Source organism: Anticarsia gemmatalis, chromosome 20, assembly GCF_050436995.1.
Source record: "Anticarsia gemmatalis isolate Benzon Research Colony breed Stoneville strain chromosome 20, ilAntGemm2 primary, whole genome shotgun sequence".
Classification (NCBI taxonomy): Eukaryota; Metazoa; Arthropoda; class Insecta; order Lepidoptera; family Erebidae; genus Anticarsia; species Anticarsia gemmatalis.
The window spans coordinates 4,524,761-4,541,130 of NC_134764.1; the positions used below are offsets into that span (position 1 = coordinate 4,524,761).

Sequence of the window (16,370 nt, forward strand, 5' to 3'; positions counted from 1 at the left end):
TCGCATTTTGAAAAATAAACAACAGTATAAAGTTTACAATGGGAAAAATTATGATGATAAAATAGACAGTTTCTAGTTATTCATTAACTACATTGAGTATCAACTAACAATTTGTTTCTGGTCACTACAGATGGATATGTGATGGAAAAGAGAGTTTAATCACAAATTGTGTGTGTTTCTTGAATATTATGTCTACAACACAATAAGAAATAAAATTATAGTACTATTATAAGTATGGCAAGCTAAAATTCTATGTCCTAATACCACAGTTTCTTAGTTAGCCAAAATATATTAACAATCTTGTTATATAATAATGTACCTACAGTGGTAAACATTGCCTTGCGGTAAAGTTATGATATGCTGCTATTAAAATAATCAAGGAACATCACTAAGTGCAGTAGAATGACGTTTTGTTATAAACTTAACTTTCAGTAGAATTAAAAAGTTGTTTATTGCAATAAAAAAGTTTAATATAAATCATAGGAAATTTTATAGCCTTTAAATTGTAAAATTGTAAATATAGGTGTAAGGATCAACTTGGTGACCTTAGAGCATAAGGTCACAAAGCTAGTCATATATTGTATAACTGAAGAGAGCTCACACAATATTTATTAGTAAGAAGTTAGTTAATCTATGTGACTGAAACGAATAAGTGATCATTGCCTTTAACCGTAATAAACTTGTATAAACCGTCATCAACATCACGATATATCTTCGTATAAACTATAGAAAACATCCTCAATAAATAATTAGGAACATCAACTTACCGGTAAAATCCGTGTGATAGTTATATCGTATTATGTTAATTACTTCTACGAAGCGATAGATGTTCTAGGAAACTTATGAATACACTAATTAACATCAGCTAGCAAGCAGTTCAATAAATAAAACGTGTTTTTTAATAACAAAACAAGTTCCGAAAAATCAAAACAAACATTATTTTCTTTCTGTCAACCTGTTCTGTCAAATTCAAATGACGTCTTGGTTTATGTGCGTTTACAAGTACAGCTTCAGATCACTTTTACGATTGATTCTTTCACTAGTTAATATAGTGTCAAAAATTATAACTATCATATTGTTCATGAAAACTATGTTGTTGTTCGAAGTTTATTTATATTTGGTTAATCGATATCGTATACAATTAAAAAGATTGTTTCATATCATTGTTTAAAAAGTCTTTCAACTTTTATATTACCATGTCATATGTGGTCGTTTTATGAATTTAGAAATATTTTATACCATACCATCGCTAACTAGGTGCTCAAATTAATGATTTTTTTCTTGTTTCAGATATCGTAATCACCATGTTTTTCAAGTTTCCTCGATTATTATGATAATATAACCAAGTAAAATGTTGGACGTGCCAGATAATGTAAGTATTAATAACTAAAAAATTTTAATTAAATAATTATCTAGACGATTACAGAGAAGGATAATTTATATCAACGATGTGTCGTCTGGATCTAGCGGGAGTACTTATTGCTTGTACATTTTATTTACCAACGACGAAAGACAGATTTTTCTACATTAGCTTAATAGCCGCAAGAAGTCCAAGGTGATAGTGATCAGATAAATCCCAGCTGGTATTAGGTACCTACCGTGCATATCCTTTGGCATCCTTTCATTGCCAGACTGGGTACTTAGAAGTTGATTAGATAAATCATTTATGTTAATTTTTTCCGCCTCATTATAATAATTGTACACTAGTATCTATGACGATACATGTAATTATTGTAAATGCTAGAGGCTTGATTTCCGATATATTTTTAAACTTCATGAATTGTGAATGAATAACTAAGGGCAAGGTCTTGATAAATTGAGTTAACCACTCCGATAACTGATAGTTAAATCAAACCTACAGGTAACCAACAGACAACAAAAAAATATCAACAAGAGATCGTTAGTAGGTATCGCTAAGATAGTTAATTATGTCTTGTCAGGCAACTTACTTGCCCAATCTAGTAAGTTCTATACCAAGAACACTGACTTTAGTTTTTGTAAAACATTCTTCAAACATTAACGATTTTAAACTTTCGCGACTTGGACACAATCATAATGTTATTATCTCGACTGTACTTAATTAAAATTTTAAATAACTTATTTTCGTACCTTTAATTTTTAATACTTTAAATACTCATAATATTATGTCGAAAATGCTACACAAGATTCATAAAGCGGGATATCTGACACAATTTTTCGCTAAGTCATAAATCCTACTTTGATTACATTGTATTTCCGAAACAGATTGTTTGCAGTTTCACGAGGTTTTGAAATACTTGAAGGATGGCAGGTATAATAAATTATCATCATCCATATTATAATAAAGTATCACATCCATCAGCCGCAGTTATCATGACTCCATGTCCTATTTGGAGAGAATCCAATCTAATCCAACTCACCTTAGCTCGCTATTGAATTGCTTTCACTAGCATTTGACTAGTATATTTTTAACGCGGGCATTCGTGAGCAATATGTCTGTGTTTTATTTATAAATAATGCAGTTAAATACGGATAAAAAAGCTAAACAATAACAGTAAGTAACTAAACAACTCAGGTTCGTTTAAATCTCAAACATTATTGTTCTATTTGCCTTTTTCGAAACTAATCAATTGTACGTTTCTCTTTTTCTAATCATTGTATTGATTTGCATTGTATTGTACTTAATAGTCTCATACGATAAGGAAGGAAAACCCTTTTCTTTTTCAGTTAGATATTATTTCTATTGCCTATTCAACCAGCCTATAAGTGGGGACAACAAAGGCTAATTAAATTGATTGTAATTATCTACAATAATGATAAGGATTGTGATTATACTACTCTTTCTTGCAAGGCGATTTATTTGTAACGATCTTTGCACAAAAAAACGAGATTTATTACCATGAAACATTGTTTTTCCTGCTAAAGGCTAAAATGGGAAAGCCATTGTAATTGAAAGACAACAGCCCCATTAGATTTAAGACATTGAAAATCATGATATTGCGCTCATAGCCATAATTTAGACTTTTACTTTAAATCCATAGTTGTAACATGTCTCCTGAAGTCCTGACAATACCATTTGCTCTTAATAAAAATTGCCGAAATCGTCATTTTTCGCAGCATTGAGCAAGACAGAGTACTTACGGTGTTTATGTAAACTACTTCCGTAGGTACTAATTTCATATTTATATTGATCGTTTTGAACACTTACAGATATTTTTTTTTACGCACATAACAGAAGAAGCAACCGAATCGAATTTAATATAATTATTTATCATCATTACATGCCAATTAAAAGGATGATAAAAAATCTTAGGAAAATTGTTTACCTGTTTTACATAGTGGCCAACGTAACAAAGTCTATAGATAGGCAGCAATTATTTATACAAATGAAGGGAAAACAAGTACCTACTTAGAGGAAAAGTCAATAATATTCAAGAACTAATAAACTAGCGGTTCTATTGCATTTTCCGGTGAATAATTTTCCTCGTTTAAATTTTCTAGGATATGCGATTAACGTTCGTGCGCACTCACAATGGTAGTGTCAATATTTACAATACAAATATGTTAGTATACAAACTCTTCATCAGTATAACATTTCTTTAGAGAGTCGGGGAACGGGAGCGAGTAAATAAGTAACTTTGGTTGTGTTTATGTTATCGGTCGATGAACTGTCTCGAAAGGTTTCTTGTTTACTGACCTACTGAGAATTTTTAAGGTATGTTTAGAGTTGAAATTTGCCTTGAAGTCTTTCGACAATATATTTTTCGCGTCTATATTTTTCTCTGGCTCTATAAATATAAATAAGTAAAGTCTTAATACATTGGTCAAAATAATGAGAAATTTTTATTTTCTTTATTATTTTCGTCGTTTCTCATAATTGGCTATTCTTTTATATAATTGCGTTTCATGTAATAACAACATAACCATATAGAGAGCTATATGTAATTCAAAGATACACGACAACCCTGAAATTATCGTAAACTGTAAATAATCACTGGTCACACAGAGAATTAGTGGCGCTCGTAAAGCCTTTCCTGGCTAGTTTGTAAACAAACCGCACAGTATCGGATTTACACCGCTGACTGTGAATACGTATCGTTATAAACGCTTTAATTAACAATTGATTAGAAGAATATTGTGCAAGTTAATAAATAAATACAAGAAAATAATTTCAATAATTCCTCCCAGGGAGAAATGTATGTATCGATTTATTTCTATTTTTTATTTTTCTGCCCTCGAATTGCCATATTTTTCCCGTGATAGAAAAGTCTGTAGACTATATCCTGTGAAAATAAATTCCTTAGGTAATACGATCACCCTAACGTGATATAAAATATTAAATAAAATCAGTTTTAGATCGTGGCGTGTTATTTTTTTTATCTAATTATAATATAACACTTCCCATCTTTTAAATTTTTCCACGCCTTGTATATTAATATCGTATCGTAATTTGTATTTAGTCTATATTTTCAGATCGCTTTTCCTTTTACAATGTTTCACTTTCACATCAGAAGTTCATAGTCCTTCATAAACCGCGACCTACTACGCATTGTTTGCTTACACGTTTGTACTAGTTCACAATTAAATTAGTTAACATATTGTTTTCACGTGTTTATTAGGAAATTAAGTCTAAAGTTTATAACATGTTGACAGACGTCATCATGAGCCTGTTTCAACCACGTGTCTATCTTTTATTTATTAGTAATTAAACGACGACTAAAATGTTCAGGGGAACTTGTAGACGTCTATCTGAAAACACGTCGTGTTGAGCTTATTATTTTAATTAAAATATAACACGAAAATTTATATTCGTAATCCGTAATTAATATTATAACTGCATGAAAATAAACCAAAGGTAATATTACAACAACCGCAAAACCAACTATATGACTGTTAGTGCATTCGGGATAGACCCCGAAGTCCCGAACCCCTATTTTTTTTTAAATGTGCGTTTGAGTTAAATAATATAGATCAACTGCATCTTTACCCGGCCTTGTTTAATCTATGTTGTTCATTCTTATCGCTTCTGTGTACTTTACCTACTTACCCATTACCGGAAATATTATAATATTGCCCTTTGGCTCTATACATTATTTACCTAGAATCCAAGCAGTGGTTTTAAAGAATTGATAATCATCCACATACTTAATTGTCTATCGCTTATGCAATGTAGGGATTTTCTAAATTACTTTTAATGATATTGCATAGACGTGTGTACTGGTATCGATTATTTAACTTTTTCAGATGCACGAAAATGCTTTATCATATTTCTTAATTGTTCATTATTATTCTTAAAAAAGAACTGTTTAGCATGACCTAATGATTATTTAAATAGCTTTCATTTGATTGAGCTCCTGTAAAAGCTAAATTGTAGTTCAAATATTGATAACGTTTCTAAATCTCTGGACTTAATAGTACACAATGACATAACATAGGCATAGATAATCCAGTTACCGCTTTTCGGTTTTTGGTCTTAAAGGTTCAGAATAACATTCAATAAGATAGGTATGCGGTAGATGATAAGCAATTATGTTATATACTAATACAATTTGTAATAAATAATTCAAATTAATGGATAATCTTATCACGATTCATATTACTTGTTGACTCATGTCTACAATAATTATTAATCTGTCTTCTAATGAATAGTATGTAATAATGGATGAACTGTCTTTACGCCTTAGCCTCATGTCATAATCATAATAATTTGCATAGAAGATGCTTGGTAGTAAAAACCCACGGTGCAAAGAAATAAACAAAACAATACCGTAGCGCTATTCTGTACAGTCGGTAATGTCGAGTATCGAGAGTTTAACATTTAAACTATACTACCTAAATATAATACTTACGGAGCTCATAATAAATTTTTGTGTGAAATTTCTCGATAGCTAGCCAGTAATCGGTAGTCGTAAGCAGTAGAGAATCGAGCTACCGGTAAAAAATCATATTTAAATCGAAGAGCAAAGATAATCGTTTAGTACAGCCCTTGAAAAAGAGCAAAGTTCTATCTTAACATTATAAGAATTAAATTTAAAAAAATATGCATATACCTAGTACAGGCTGTATCTCACCTTATATTCTGTGTCAATCTTGTTATATGTTAATTGCAACCTCCTTAGATAGCACGCATGCTTTAATTCCATAATATTTACTTTTGACTTTGCTTAATGTTTACTCCAGTTTATTCAACTTTCTGCAAAATCTTTTAATTAAATAACTATTACAATATTTGACATATTGTAAGGATTTTCGTAGATATCCAGCTAAACTCAATGTTATTTCTTCCAAAGCTTCTCGGAAACTGTCCCGTTTAAACTTTACATTTGAGTAAAGTCTTAGTAATTTCTCAGAAACCTGGATATCTAAGTGACCTACTTAGTTAATCTTGAGCAATCTCAGGAAATTTCATTTCTATGCTCAATAACTCGGTAACTTTGCTTAGTGTAAGCAGATGACAGTACAAAGTGAATCACAGTACATTAGCATAATGTAACTGTTTATCCGCGATCGTGACTTTTAGGCCTAGCCCTTTGTACGCGGGGAATACTTTTATCCGCAACGATTTTCCTACACGCAAAAGATAAAAATCTTTAGCATTGTTGAAACCAGGATTATTTCAATTATTTTTTAAAGAGGACTTTTGATGTGATGTCCAAAAGGTTTTGGCGACAAAGGGACGCAATGCGTAAGGGGCGACAAAATCAGCTTTATTTATTTATTTTACTTGTTCAGTGGAGGATCCGTAATTAATGATCTTATTTCAATAACAACAATTATTTCGTCACGTAGTTTTCATTGACATTAATAATAAAAAAGTGCGAAATTATTATAATTGTCTTCAGCCGTAATAACTTTGTTTTGTACAAATCCTTACTTTATTGTAACCGTACGTGACCAGAATTATCTTAGTGGCTCAATCACCTAGGTTCTTATTTTCCCAAGAGGGAAAGCGATGATACCAAAATTAAGCCCATCTACGTCAGGACAATAAAACCCAACTCAAACTCATATTTTCCTTCACGATAAGTTAATTCCACTCACGAATTGCCTAGGGAATTCCGTTAAGGCATTATTTGTATTGTAGTAAGTACCAAGTACCCTTTAATAATCTAACAATAATTGCGTTATGCAATTCTCATTAAAAATAATGATTTATTATGTCATGCAATTTATAGTAAAGTTGATTTATTATTACTAAATGCATTTAGTTTTCCCCATAAGCTTTTTTCAAGCCGTCAAGGTAGATATTAAAAGATTAAGAAATTGATTGGAGATGTTTCTTTTCCGGTGATCGAAATTCTTTTTACAGGACATGTCAGCTAACAGTTTACTTTATGTGCTTGGATATTAAATTTATATGCTACATATTGCACTTTAATTTTAAGTCAAGTCTCGTAGCATTTTTTGCGAAACCGCGAAATTTAATCTGTTTTAGACGACTAATAAACTACGTTCCACTTAATATCTAAGGTACCCGCGGGTATTAAGGCCTAGCTAAGGGAGATTTGTAATAAAATGAAGAATATCCAATATAATCAACCAGTTTTTATAATAATTAGTCATGTACTTATATTACTACCGAGTTTAAACAAAAAATAGCTTCTAAAGCTTAAAACTAAAACATTATATCACTTTTAAAAAAACGCTGTCTTTAGGCCTTATTATAATAGGGTAGGGTAAAAAGGCCTATACTATAAACTATTCAAAAATCAACTTAAACCAAGTAAATTAGTATTCTTGACATCAATAATCATTAACATAAGGCAATAGAAAGCATAGTAGTCTTAATAAATTAAATAAACTGTCCTTATTCGCATCCATCAGGACATTGAAAATCATCAGTATATTCTGCAGTCAACCCGACACATTCTTCGTGGTACCACTTGAAGCATCGCGAATATTGCCTCATTGCATCATCCATTCTATCTTCTTTGCAGGCATGACCGTACCGATATTTTTTTTTTTGTGATTTATTTTTGTCAGATCGCCTTCTGACCACAATGCTCGTTTGGGAGGCATCGTGACTGTAAGCACTGAAAACAATAATAAATAAATTGAAAATATAAACTACGTATATACTATCCACTAACAAACATTTTAAAAACACGCTCCTACTTATATAGCAGTTAAAAAAATAGGAGTATAATAAGGCCTATTGTAAAATTTTATAGGCCTTAATATCCACCAACCACCTATTTACAGAAAAGAATAATAATATAATTTTTATAACTACAAGTCTCTTAAAACGGTAATCTAAGGACAAGCATACGTTAATTAATAAGCGGACAGTCAAAGAGGTTTGTAAATATGATATTTTCTAAACAACTTACGTTTTACTGGAGTCAATTTTTATAATTCGTGCTGCTGAACCGCACTTCTGAATGATTTCGACGATATTTGCGGGGGGAGAAGTGCAAAAGTGCGTCCGCCACTTTGCAGCGACTCGTATACGCTCTGAGCTTGTGTGACAGTAATCTTGATCGTCTACTACTGTATTTCGTACGTTTTTTGTTATTTAGGCCTTATTACCCGACAGGCCTTAATACCCGCAGGTACCTTACGCAAAAGATCATGACTAGCGTGATATCTAAACTAAGTATTAAGTATGTAAAAATACTATTACAGTGTACTGTGTACCTGCTAGACTAAAACATACTTTGGGTACATTGATTTACAAAAGTATATTTATTATTTAAAGTATGACGAAGTGCCATAGTAGCAATTATTTATGAACGTTTAAAGTGCATGGCAGCGCACGTGTGTAGCAGTACACTATAGTTACTCGAATACTTACTAATAAATTGAGCAAACACTCAAACACTCAAATTTTCCGAATTCAACAGAAACCACAGATCTGAGTCGATAGTTAGGTGGTGCGAAATCATTAAGTCAGTAGACTCGTGAAGTAAATGGAGGCTTTGTTTGGACGCTGGGAAATAACATTCAAGGAAACAGTTCTCTCTCACTAAGTAAACTTCATGTAGTAAGTATTTGATTTTCATATAGTATTGTGACTTTTACTAGAGGTATTAATTTGTAACTAATATAACATTTTAATTTGCCGTAAGCTGTCACACGTGCCCGCTACATGATTGGTCTTAATGTGTTAATTTGTGTATTTACTTTGGTATTCAAAGGTATTTCCCTGTAATGTGTGCTACTGTGATTTACGAAATTAAATAGTAAGTATTTAATAACCAGTAATAGGTACTTAGTGTGTTCCAACTGCCTTACGAGTAAAACATAATACAGACCTGCTTTTAAAACTATTTTAAAATATGAATGTATGCTAAACATGTCAAATTGAACTAGGTCAGTATTGTTCTAATTGGTGGCCAAAAGGTAACGGCCATAATACAGTAGATACCGTTTCCAAAGGAAGCAGTGTAGGCGTATGTCAACACTGAACGTTTAACAGAAATTACTCTGAACTACAAATAATTACTATACAGTATTGCCATGTATTGCTATAATTGCTATGTTATCTATGATTGTACAGAGAAGATTACAATATTTTGTCGCAAATAGAGCTCTCGGGCAAATTTAACATTGCCTTACTTTGACTTTCTAAGCATAGTGTAGCCACTTGAGCTATCTTTTCCGGTACGGTCCAAGCTTTCTTTTTTTTTTATCTTTTCGTTTCTAAGTTTTAAGACTTATTTTTCTCATTTATAAGTTTATCTCATTATATAAAGAGATATCTAATTGGAAGTTAAGCTCAATGAGGTTTTTAGTCCACCTATAGACCGTTTCCCTACTACTATCGGGACTTGGGTGTCGACAACTGGCTAGCTATAGAAAAAAAATGTATGAAAATTTGATCAGCGCCTCTAGCGGACGTCGTGGAAACCATTTTGGTAGCACATTTTACATGACAAACTCTCGATACTTGATGGTTCCGATAGTAGAGAAACGCGCCACTATTATACACAATAAATGCTTTTTTTTCGTTTAAAATATTTAATAACTGACAGAACTTACTTACTTACTTAATAGGAAGACAGTGAGTATTATTTTAACTTAAAATTTGTGTAGATGTTACATAATTTATTTCTACAATTACGTAGGCACAACTATTTAGTTGTAAAGCCATAAAATATATTATTATTTAAATTGTTCCTCTACGTTTACGTGTAAGTACTTGAAATTGCAATGCTAACGACGACGACGCTAACCCCGCATCACAAGTAATCATTTCGAAGCGTGATTATTTAAAACGTCGATCTTCTTCTAACACAGTCAGTCAGCATTTCCCGGTTGTCGCGGATACTCGTCACAACAATTTTCCCGCCCTTTGTGCGGAAAAGTTATGTTGTCTATGAACAATCCAGTTTTTTTCAACGAAAGTTTAAAAAAGTGATGGTGCTCTGTGCTTAACAATAAAAAAAGAATGCGAACGATTTGTGTTTTTTTGTGTAAAAATATTTAAATGGTGCATTTCCGCGGCCTCGTCATGAAGGAAAAGGTTACTGACTTTTATTTTAACTAACTCTATTGTTTATAATATTATCATCTCATTTAGACATATTAACATTAGCCGACTTTTACCTCATATGCGGATAACTAAAGGCCGTCACCTACAAACATAATTTAATATTAACGACCAAACGTATTATTGAAATGGGTCCAATAATTATTGTTTCAATAAGAAAGAAGTCTGGACAGCTTTAAGTTGTTCCAGAACAGACTGACATTAGGTATTTTTTTAGGATTTTGATGTTATTAAAAAAAAATGACTTTATTTGTGAAGCAATCGTAAAAATTATAAGGCATATTTCCATTTCTAGAATATCATTTTTAACCTGATACTTAACGGCAGAAGCGAATCGCTGTCTTGTCTGTCCAACCCCTATAACCGTATTTAATTCGCGCAGGCGCGTAGACACTAATTTCACAAGCTCCCGATATGCTCACTACATGCACTTTAGTTCTGCCTTTTGACGACTATCGATATATGAAATATATGTTAGGAAATTTTACCTGATGTATTGGCAGTGTTGAAAGCCTCCGCGATTCGTCTGTCAAATTGTCTATAGATAGAGCCCTAACTTTAAACATAAGTACCTACCTCTAAAATAATAGATCGACTTTAATCTTATATTTTTTAATGTTATATCTCCATCTTACCGAAAGACTTTTGGTAGGTATTTCTTCATCTTTACGTCTCGCCTGATATTTCGCACTATAAACTGCTAGGAAAATTTAGACAAAACATAGTGTACTATTAAGAGAAATATAATACTTGATTATATTTCCACACGTTATCTTACGCAGGAGCGTGATTATTTGCTGACTGATTAACTAATATTTGTCCCGTCTGTAGATACAGCTTCTCAGACAGACAGATTGCAAATGATGACAATGACGAAAAAAAAACGTTTACCATCCAAATGTTCTTACAAATAGGCCTTAAAACCAACTTTTAATTTAGCTTATGATTACGCGAATATTATAGTACTATGTAACAAATTATAAAACTTGAAAGAAGAGCTTCTTTAGAATAATAAAGTATTGTTATTCAGATTTTTTTGATTGAAGTTAGATAACATTGTAAAACTTTAGGGCTGCAAAAGACAAGCTGCACCAAGAGGCGATTTCAGAGGGACTTAGGGAAACCCCTTTACTTACCCAACAGTCTAGCTAGTCGGTAGGTGTAGGCTAATTAGAGATAAGAGAGATTGAAAGGTCGAACAATATATTGTAGATCATATTAGTTCCGTCATCAGGAGGTATAGGGTAGGTATTTCAATACACCAGTTAATTCGACACGAGCAATGAGCATAGAAGGTCCTCACACTGTAATCAGGTATAACTGCAGTATTTAGTGGATATGCTCTCATAATTACAGGGATTCTGTCCATTGTAGAACAATAACGTAATGCGTGCTCAATATGCGCATTGTTTTGTGTGACGCGAAATAACATCTAATCATTTCTAAAGAGAAGATACCAGGTTACTGCAGGAACGAAAATTACTGTTTTTCCTCGTGGGAGTATCAAAAAAATTGGTAAAATTTAGTAGCCTAATGTACCTATGTGTGTGTTCAAATCTTAGCTTCTGCGAGGTTTTAAATAAAATAAGAGCTTTTAATGACCCCGCCCATTTTTAGAACAGGTACACGATGGAATTATGCCTACATAGTAATTCATAGTAGATACACTCTCCAGGTTTACATCCTAACAGATCTAGATCAGACATAAAATATTCATATCATATTCTCCTTCAGTTTTGTCTTTAGGAATTTCAGACATGATGAAATAATTATTTTAATGTATAGTCAAGGAAGGTCGTTGACTTGATCCAAATAATACGGGAAGAAAGAAGTGAGCGTTATCAGATAAAACTGCTTCAAAATGGTTAGTCAAGATTAATTCTGAGCTATGTGTAACTCTATATTATTGCTTGCACTTAGTTTCATTAGTTTAATAGTAATTGAAGGTCTGGTGTAGATAGAAAGAGGACAGCATGAATATTTATTTAAACTCCGCAATTCACAAAGTCTTCAAAGCTCAGTTTTTTTATTTGAAAGTAGGTCGTGTGCTGATAGCCAGGCATAAAGATGAACTGTATTCCTAAAGTAAATTATGTTGAGGGAAAATCCCATCAAACTAAGCAAAAGAAAAAACAATTTTGTAAAATTATTACTTCCTTACATAGTTTGTTATTTTTTTGTAAATAGAAGTTGGGAATTGCTATGTCAATATTTATCTGTCGATTATAATTTACTCGGAAAATGTTACAATGCACAAATAAACATGTTTTCATCTTGTGGTTGAACATACACTCAAAACTACATTCATGAGTCATAATGTCACAAATGGTCTACGTGATGAAAGATTACAAAAGGAAACGTATTTTCCAAGCTTTATAAAATCTTTGTCCAAATAAAAAGTAGTTTATTATTTTGACAATTTAAATACAATTCTAACAAAATAATCTTATTTTCTTTAAGTTTTGTATACCAATTATATGTAGGTTCTTCCTCAAAGTTATAATAACAATATTGTTGTGTTTTCCTTGTGACTATAATCTACATGCAGGCTCTTTATAAACATTTTCGTATTCTATCTCAGAATTACTCACATGTTCACGTAAGCATGTTAAAATATGAAATTCGCTCTAATATTATACGTACTGTAGTTATATCAATAGTTTGTTTTCCTGACAGTTTACTGGGTACTTACAAAGTGTGGAAAGTAAGTAGGAACAGATTATAGTTTCTTTACAAAAAGCCACTACAAAACTGTCGACTTAAACGATACATTTAGTTCTAAGTGTAAAAGCAGTTGTTATAATTTTAATAAGTAGTCAAGGTGCTATATTAATTTATCATACCTGTGTGTACGTATTTACTATAGGGTTCAAAGTAGCTGATTATGTAATAATAAATTAGACACGAGTTCTGATGACACGACAAATGACAACTTAGATAAATACTAAAAGGTACAAATTGCATACTAATTAATTAAAACAACTTTTTTCCCACTTTCCCACACGCTTGAATTGTTACTTTTATTATAATAGGTTTTCATTATTTATTTCTTGTCCCATTGTCTCGTTGCTCTTTTTTACTGCAAAAACTGCGATTCAATAAATTATGAGAACAGTTTTAAACGAAATACGTAATCTAGGTCCGCAACACAGGATAGATTCACAGAGCAATTTATTTGGATTGTGTAGTTATTAAATGATTGCAAAGAAAACAATGAACCATTTATTTTAAATGTCTTTTGTGGTTTGTGACGTTAATGCAGACCACTGACGTGACCATAATACGGACTTGATCGGAATTTGCAATTTATTTATCCATTTAATAATAAACTAGGTGTAAGGTGACGACACAAAGAAATGTCGCTAGAAACGTAAAGTTAGACAATGAACACGTTTCATTGTGCAATGTGCATTGTACTGTCATTTCCGACAGTTGACAGACATTAAGACAAACATCGTGATTTAAAGTTTAGATAGTAAAGTAAGTTTTAATTTAGGCATATTTTAAACAAAGCACGTGAATACAGGCTTGCTAGCATCAATTTTCTTCTCATAATTTGCATATGCTTTTAACTTGTTGAAAGAATAGACTTTTCAAAGTCTAGCTCTTTTGTTAAGCTTTAGCTTGCCTTAATTTGCAAACGTCAGTCGATGTGGGAAAATAAAAACTGTTGGATCGAGAATACATAAGACAAGCTTAGTAGATAGACCATTGTCCGGCCTAGACCTATGGCTTTAAAACGTGCGTGCGTACATTATCTATGCCATGCAATTACTATAATGCTGGGGCTACATTAGCGGGCTATGGCGAATATTCGTGTTAACGCGATGAATGTGGCCGGGTTCATCGTGTCATCGCGTAGTATTCGGGCGAAGACGATGTAGTATCGAGGAGCTGTCGGTAAACTGGCGCGAATCAAAGGGATTTGTCGCGCCAATATTCGCTTAGGTGGCTACATCTACGTCAATTCAGTGTCGTCCAGACTTTGAAGCGAGACGGACGTGCATTTAATTTTTTACACTATGGAGTGGAGTAACATTTTTAATTTACCGCTCACGTCTCCGCACAACAAACTGAACAGCACAAGGCACGATGCATCGCGTCAACTCGACACGAATCTTCGCCCGCCTTAATGTAGACAAGAACATCGCCCATACCCGAACACGATGTTTTTGTCGCGCCAACACCATACGAATCTTCACTCGCTAATGTAGCCCCAGCATAACTAAAAGAAAAACATGCCGACCCTGCATGTTTCTCCTTAGCCTATTGACAATATTATTATTGTTTATTTTATACCTCCTAATGCCTGCCACCTTTAAAAATAAATCCTTCATTATATAATCATTTTCTTTCTTACTAATTAATGGAAATATAAATTAGTAAGAAAGAAAAATTAAAGGTTTGTTAAAAAAATGGTGTCTGTACTCATTTTTATTTTAAAAAGTTTGTTCGTGAATATGGTGATGAGATGAAAACATTACATGTAGTAACAATCATTGTATAAATATCTCTCACAGTTTATCTTTCCATATTCATCAGTTAAATGTACAAAACTTAGATAACACACAATAGACTATGTGTAAATAAGTAGGTACATAAACATGTTGTTACTCTCGTCTACGAATTGTCTCACAAAAACATGTACGCACTTATCTTAAACACTATAAAGAAAAGCAGTACTGACTTCTGAGGCTTCTAGTACTTACCTAATTATCTTTATTTTGTGCAGATGTACTTCAATTATTTGTAACATTCAGGTACCTAGTTCCTAGTACAGTGGAATACCTAATTTTTTACAGTGACTAATGCCACGCAGGATTATTTTCGTCGCTATTATAACGTTATTTTCTGCAGACTGAATTATTATGTCTAACATCGTTAAAACTACGTCAACAAAAAAAAAATTACGGAATACGCTAGATGCTCAAATCAGTTTTTCATTTATAATTTGTCGATAGCTACTTGGTTGTCTATAGTGCTGACTGTAGAAAATGTTGTGACTGAATTAAAAAGCCTTTAAGTTCAAAGTTCATTAATCTTTGCACATTGAACGTGGTACATCCATATTGGAATGAACTTTGCATTTAACTCACGTGTGTTTGGTTTAATTTACATAATTACGTTCGAAAACTGACAATACTCTACCAAATAAAAACGGTTACTGCATGTTAAACTGCTTATTGGTGTGTCAGTAACCATAAAAGTAAATACTTCTGTACTGTACTATCCCCTCAATAGCAGATATAAATATTGTACAAAAGACTACTCTTTAACTATTAGGTATTTGCTTGAATTTCTTGTGCAACAGTATATCCGTCCCCAGGATATAATCAATTGTCTACCTCCAAAAAATACGTTTATTTCAGACAACATGACACGACGTTTTTCAGTAGCCTCACCCTCACTACGCCTGTGTGTGTCTTCCCGTGTAACGACTTAACTACTTTAATTTCAGGTTTCTTTCAGCCTCTCATGAGCTTGACCGCAAACGCGTTACGGACTAATTTAAATCTTAATACGAGTAAAATATTGGGTATAATATGTTAAGAAGATGTTGTTAAAAAAGTTACTTTAAAAAAATCGGCAACAACACAATTCCAAATTCGCAACTCACAAGAAACATTGCTCTACCTCCACGTATATTATGTCTACAATTTATAACAGTAAATTTTCGTATTATTTGCCTGAAGTTTCACGGTTCGTATGCTTCGCTGTAATCGCCCCCTTGTGTACAATCATCGTGTAATAATTTCTTATCTGATGTAGAAATAATAATTGATTTCGTAGCTCTTATGTATCATTAAAGTATGAACAATATGAATGTATATACTCGTAGCTGTATGACTCATAGATGTGTGCCGGTCAGTCGTGAGCTTCGTGGTTTTTGTATGTAATT

The 16,370-nt window shown here is 32.4% G+C and overlaps 2 protein-coding genes across 6 annotated transcripts in view; one reads left to right on the forward strand and one right to left on the reverse strand.

Annotated features, from left to right (window-relative positions):
* LOC142981518 (methyl-CpG-binding domain protein 4-like) overlaps positions 1 to 11,216 on the reverse strand; it is a 49,062-nt gene extending 37,846 nt beyond the window's left edge. The window contains exon 1 of one of the 2 annotated variants that reach the window (XM_076127505.1): positions 11,107 to 11,216. The gene's annotated coding sequence lies outside the window, so the exon portion shown is untranslated. Of the gene's footprint in view, positions 1 to 767; positions 945 to 11,106 lie in introns of those variants that run through there. The other variant, XM_076127503.1, reaches the window with a different exon arrangement.
* The window catches only part of LOC142981517 (calcium release-activated calcium channel protein 1-like), a 49,917-nt gene that overhangs the window by 26,186 nt on the left and 7,361 nt on the right, over positions 1 to 16,370 (forward strand). For 2 of the 4 annotated variants that reach the window (XM_076127500.1, XM_076127502.1), the window contains exon 2: positions 1,291 to 1,372. In XM_076127500.1, coding sequence (XP_075983615.1) covers positions 1,352 to 1,372 — 21 coding nt within the window. In that variant the 5' untranslated portion in view covers positions 1,291 to 1,351. Of the gene's footprint in view, positions 1 to 1,290; positions 1,373 to 10,222; positions 10,445 to 16,370 lie in introns of those variants that run through there. The other 2 variants (XM_076127498.1, XM_076127501.1) reach the window with 1 other exon arrangement.